At 40.1% G+C, this 6,554-nt stretch overlaps 1 protein-coding gene across 1 annotated transcript; it reads left to right on the forward strand.

Moving 5' to 3' along the window:
- The first annotated feature begins 1,178 nt into the window (after window positions 1-1,178).
- On the forward strand, window positions 1,179-2,363 carry LOC132613408 (uncharacterized). The gene has a single exon (XM_060327426.1). It carries the CDS (start codon window positions 1,179-1,181, stop codon window positions 2,361-2,363), a length of 1,185 nt encoding a protein of 394 aa, XP_060183409.1.
- The last annotated feature ends 4,191 nt before the right edge of the window (window positions 2,364-6,554 follow it).

Here is a 6,554-nt window from a genome sequence, read left to right on the forward strand (position 1 = left end):
TGGGACAGATTTTGGGCACTAATTCTCGATGATGAAATCCAGTTGCGATTTTGTCATTATTCCGCTACCCAGGGGCTCCGAGTACACCTTGTTGGGTTTCCCACACCGTAGGTGTTGAATTTGACAAAATGTACTTTAAAATATGTGTAAATGTTAAATTAATCAATCATCAAAGAAATGTCTATATTAACTATAAGTATTATGAATTGACACTAGAGAACTACATTCCTTTGATACCAAATGACAGATCAATTGGAAGAATTCTGAAAGAAAAAAGCATGGGAACTTACAATTTAAGAAGAAACATAGTAAATTTTCATGAATATTAAGATTGATATTCTCATAAGCGGTAACAGGGAAAAAAAACTTGAACAACATTAATGAACGCAACCACATCAAATTGATATCCATGCGAGCAGGAGACACATAGGTAACCAGAATGTACAAAAGATACACCTTCACGTTGCTATCTCCACGCTTCATCAATGTAATCCCTTCAAACTTATCCTCCGTATATTCTCGCTCTTTAAAAAGAATTTTCATAGTAATATGGAAAGGTATCATAATCGGAGCGATCCTCATCAAAACTTTTCCCGAATACTGCTTTCAGATTTATATGATGGCAGATCGCCTCCGTTTGTCTCATAGTCAGTGCAATCCTGATTGAAACTTTCTTCCCCCTTGAGAATCGTAACCTCAACCATTTTTTCGATTCTGAAGAACAGCAAAGAAATCGATCAGTGAAGAACAGAGGAATTTTTAAAATTGAGGTTGAATTTAAATAAATTGGTAACTGAAGATGAATACCTTCATTTTGATCGAGTGATGGTGCTTGATCCATGTGTTAAATATAGTATATCTATTAATGATTAGCATATTCCTAGACAATGCTTCTTGTTTATCCGCTTAGAATATTGGCTAGTTATTAGCCTTCATGATGACATGTTATCCGCCACTATCTTCTGTCTTCTATCTTTAATTATTAGCCTTGTACATTGTATATAGAGGGGGTTGTTCCCTTTGTGAAAGGGAGAGACAGATTTCAATAATCTATTAATCTATTATGGTATCAGTTGCTTAGAGATTTTTTTTTCTCTGTCTTCCGCTCGCCCTAGCTCGACTTTCCTTGCCCACCATCGTCTATCTCTTCTGTCTTCTCCTTTTTTCAGCCATTTTAAATGTCGGACAACAAGTCCTCTTTTCACCCGGCTCTTGCCGTCTCAAATATCAAAAACCACACTCCCATTATGCTTGAAATGGAAAACGTTCAATACTCTACGTGGGCAGAACTTTTCAAGATTCACGCACGATCTCACAAGATTCTTAATCATATCATTCCTCTGAAAGCCAGTCAGAGGACGATTCCTTCTACTGATGCAGAAAAGGAGGTATGGTCAACCTTGGATGCCACGGTTCTTTCGTGGATTTATTCTACCATTTCTAACGACCTATTGCACACCATTATCGAGCCCGATTCAACGACTATGGAAGCTTGGGATAGATTGCGTGATATATTCCAAGATAATCAACATTCCCGTGTCGTTGCCCTTGAACAAGATTTCACCACTGTCTCTATGGAGCATTTTCCTAATGTCTCTGCTTATTGTCAACGTCTCAAGTCCCTCGCGGATCAATTGAAGAACGTTGGCGCACCAGTGTCAGACAATCGTCTAGTTTTACAATTGGTAGGTGGTCTTACAAAATCGTACCGTGGTGTGGGTACGGTAATCCAGCAAAGCAATCCTCTTCCTCCTTTCTATAAAGCTCGGTCTATGCTTGTTCTTGAAGAGGCCGGGATGTCTAAGGAAACAGCCACCGAATCAGCTATGGTGGTCACTTCAAATGATGACGGTCCGATTACTTCTGAAAAATCGGGTCGTTTTAAGGGGAAGCAAAGTGTGCAGCACTCTGGTGGTCGCCGCAACAACGGTGGCCGGAAGAACAACAATTCCGGTGGTGGCGGACGCTACTCCGGCAGCGGCAAAGGTGGTGGCAGGGGACAGAACTCCGATGGCCAAGGTGGGAGCTCGTCATTCCCGCAACAGCAGCAGCATCAACCTTATCCTTGGGGTTGGTATGGTCAAGGTTGGCCCATTCCACCTTGCCCATTCCCAACTCAAGGTTGGGCCAGACCTCCTGTTCCTCAGCAGCGCCAGCCCAGTATCTTGGGCCCAAGACCTCAGCAAGCCTATGTTCAACAACACGCATCACCTAATTTTGGGCAGTCCATGTCGTATGCTCCTACGGATATCGAGACAGCAATGCATACTATGTCTCTTCACCAACCCGATCCGTCATGGTACATGAACACCGGGGCTACATCTCACATGACCTCCTCTACAGGTACTCTCGTCTTATTTTAATTTGGGCAATCATCCTAATAATAAAATTATGGTTGGTAATGGTCATACTATTCCTATTCTTGGCTATGGTCACACTAAATTATCTTCCCCGAGTCAATCCCTTTCCCTTCAGAATGTTCTTCATGCACCTAAATTGATTAAAAATCTCATTTCTGTTAGAAAGTTTACCACTGATAATTCTGTGTCAGTTGAGTTTGATCCTTTTGGGTTTTTTGTGAAGGATTATCGGACGGGGATGCCAATAATGAGATGTGATAGTCGAGGCGACCTTTATCCCATTTCTTCTATCAACAATCAACCTTCCTCATCTACTTTTACAGCCATCTCTCCTAAGCTCTGGCATGATCGTTTGGGTCATCCGGGAACTCCTGTCTTAGATGTGCTTAGAAAAAATAAAAACATTGATTGTTCTAAAATTTCTAGTTCTAGTATTTGTGGGTCTTGTGTACTTGGAAAACATATTAAGTTACCATTTGTTTCTTCTTCTTCGAGTATGACTATGCCGTTTGATATTTACATAGTGATCTTTGGTCCTCTCCTGTTTTGAGTTCTTCCGGACATAGATATTACATTTTATTTTTGGATGATTATTCTAAGTATTTATGGACTTTTCCTTTGGCACGAAAATCTGATGTTTATGATATTTTCTTAATCTTTAAAGCCCATATTTCCACTCAATTTGAACGTCATATCAAAAATGTACAATGTGATAATGGAAGGGAGTTTGACAATGGTCCTTTTTGGGATTTTTGTAAGACTCATGGCATGTCTTTTCGCCTTTCTTGTCCACATACTTCCTCTCAAAATGGGAAAGCCGAACGTAAAATTCGGACTATAAATAATATCTCTCGTACTCTTCTCGTTCATGCCTCTCTTCCACCCTCCTTTTGGCATCATTCTCTCCAAATGGCAACTTATCTTCTTAATGTCCTTCCAAGTAAACTATTGGGAAACAAGTCTCCTCTTGAAATTCTTTACAAAAGGGTTCCGTCTTATTCTCATCTTCGGGTTTTTGGTTGTTTGTGTTATCCTTTATTTCTATCAACAACTATTAATAAGTTGCAACCTCGATCTACTCCTTGTGTTTTTCTAGGGTATCCAACCAACCATCGTGGCTACAAGTGTTATGATATGTCCTCACATAAAATTATTATTTGTCGCCATGTCATTTTTGATGAAAATAATTTCCCTTTTGCAAAATTGCATTCCCCGCAATCCCACATTTATGACTTCCTTGATAATGATTTATCACCTTACGTGATTCATCATATGCAACAAACTGGCCCAACTTCTTCTCCCTCACAACCGGCCCAGTACTTGTCTCCTTCTTCACCCAACTTGCCAGCAAGGCCCATTCCCTCTCCTTTGGGCCCAAGTCCTCCTCCTTGCTCTCAAAATTTCCCAGCCCAAACACAAGCCGATATCTCAACTCCAACTCCACAAAATGCTCAACTCCATCAGCCAAAGGTAGTGACCCGTAGCCAAAATGGAATTTTCAAACCTAACACAAAATATTCTATGCACACTACGGTTGAGAGGTCACCTTTGCTTCGAAATCCGATAGCAGCTCTTCGTGACCCGAATTAGAAAATGGCCATGGATGATGAATATAATGCTCTTATTAAAAATAAGACGTGGGAGTTGGTGCCCCGTCCCCCGGATGTTAATGTGATTCGGTCTATGTGGATTTTTACTCATAAGGTCAAATCTAATGGTGTTTTTGAGAGGCATAAAGCCCGTCTTGTAGGTGATGGTAAAACCCAGCATGTTGTCATTGATTGTGGCGAGAATTTTAGTCCGGTGGTGAAGCCTGCTACAATCCGCACTGTTCTTAGTCTTTCTCTTTCGAAGGCATGGCCGATCCATCAGCTGGATGTTAAAAATGCCTTCCTACATGGTGAGCTTCAAGAAACAGTTCACATGCACCAACCTCTGGGTTACAGGGATCGTGTTCATCCTGATTATGTATGTCTCCTGCGTAAGTCATTGTATGGACTAAAGCAGGCGCCCCGGGCTTGGTATAAGCGGTTTGCTGATTTTGTTCTATCTATTGGGTTCACAAATAGCAGGTGTGACAACTCTTTGTTCATTTTCAGCAAAGGGTCTGAAATGGCTTACATATTATTATATGTTGATGATATTATCCTCACTGCTTCTTCTGATGCTCTCCGATGTTCAATCATGTATCTTCTTAGTTCTGAGTTTGCTATGAAGGATCTTGGTCCTCTAAATTATTTTTTGGGTATTGCTGTGACTCGACATAAGGGTGGTATGTTTCTCTCACAGCGCCAGTATGCCAAAGCAATAATTGAGCGTGCAGGGATGTCTTCTTGTAAACCATCCCTCACTCCGGTTGACACTAAATCAAAGGTCAGTGCTACATCTAGTACTACTTTTGATGATCCTTCCCTTTATCGGAGTCTTGTAGGGGCCCTACAATATCTCACTTTTACACGACCGGATATCTCTTATGCCGTACAACAGGTTTGCCTACATATGCATGATCCGAGAGTTGATCATATGTCTGCTCTTAAACGTGTCATTCGGTATGTTAAGGGTACTTTGGATCACGGGCTTCATTTATACCCGTCTTCTTTTTCTACTCTTGTCTCGTATACTGATGCAGATTGGGGTGGGTGCCCTGACACTAGACGGTCTACATCTGGTTATTGTGTATTTTTGGGTGACAATCTGATTTCTTGGTCGTCTAAACGACAACCCACTTTGTCTCGGTCAAGTGCCGAAGCCGAGTATCGTGGGGTGGCGAATGTTGTCTCCGAATCATGTTGGATTCGAAACCTTCTCTTAGAGTTGCATTGTCCGATTAAAACGGCTACTCTTGTTTATTGTGACAATGTAAGTGCTATTTATTTATCCGGAAATCCAGTTCAACATCAACGTATGAAACATATTGAAATGGATATTCATTTTGTCAGAGAGAAGGTTGCCCGTGGGCAGGTCCGTGTTCTTCATGTACCTTCCCGTTATCAGATTGCAGATATCTTTACAAAAGGTCTCCCGCGGGTTTTATTTGAAGAATTTCGGGACAGTCTTCACGTTCATAAACCTCCCGCTTCGACTGTGGGGGTGTGTTAAATATAGTATGTCTATTAATGATTAGCATATTCCTAGACAATGCTTCCTGTTTATCCGCCTAGAATATTGGCTAGTTATTAGCCTTCATGATGGCATGTTATCCGCCACTATCTTCTGTCTTCTATCTTTAATTATTAGCCTTGTACATTGTATATAGAGGGGGTTGTTCCCTTTGTGAAAGGGAGAGACAGATTTCAATAATCTATTAATCTATTATGGTATCAGTTGCTTAGAGATTTTTTTTTCTCTGTCTTCCGCTCGCCCTAGCTCGACTTTCCTTGCCCACCATCGTCTATCTCTTCTGTCTTCTCCTTTTTTCAGCCATTTTAAATGTCGGACAACAAGTCCTCTTTTCACCCGGATCTTGCCGTCTCAAATATCAAAAACCACACTCCCATTATGCTTGAAATGGAAAACGTTCAATACTCTACGTGGGCAGAACTTTTCAAGATTCACGCACGATCTCACAAGATTCTTAATCATATCATTCCACTTTTCAACTTTTCCTTCTTTTTTTTCTTTTTTTGCACAGAATTTGAGTATATTAAAAGTTGTTTCTATTCTCTAATTAAATGAGAGAATTAATGCATATAAATGCATATCATCATACATGGTATAGGCTGCTCCCAACTTCTAATTCCCATCCGTTGCAACTTGCAACGTTGTCAGATTTTTTTGCCTCATTTGTTTTCTTTCTTTATTTTTTTGTTAATGTTTCGGGCCTTATGTACTGTAAGGTGCCTTTAGGTGAGTAGTTTTTCTTCCATATTTTTTTCATTTGTAAATCGTAAGGTACGTGATATTCTCATTCCTTCCTAATTTTTCAGTAATGTATGTGCTTGCTTCATTTTAATTATTTTACTTCTTTTTCTTGATTGTGTGGATTGAATTATTTTAATCTTCAAAAAGTTTTACTTGTGAGGGAAAGGGATATGAATTACAGTATAATGTTACCGGTGAATCAACCTTCACATTACACCATTCATGACAAGCTTAACGGAGAAAATATTTATGGAGATCGAGATTTATAGTTCATGTGCAGAATGTTTAACAACGATCAGAAAGGTCTTTCTCTAGCTCTATTTATATAGGTTT

This window comes from Lycium barbarum, chromosome 10 (assembly GCF_019175385.1).
Source record: "Lycium barbarum isolate Lr01 chromosome 10, ASM1917538v2, whole genome shotgun sequence".
NCBI lineage: Eukaryota > Viridiplantae > Streptophyta > Magnoliopsida > Solanales > Solanaceae > Lycium > Lycium barbarum.

Bases quoted from the DNA above. Each gene is read 5' to 3' on its own strand.
- LOC132613408 (XM_060327426.1), top strand. From the start codon at position 1,179: ATGTCGGACAACAAGTCCTCTTTTCACCCGGCTCTTGCCGTCTCAAAT.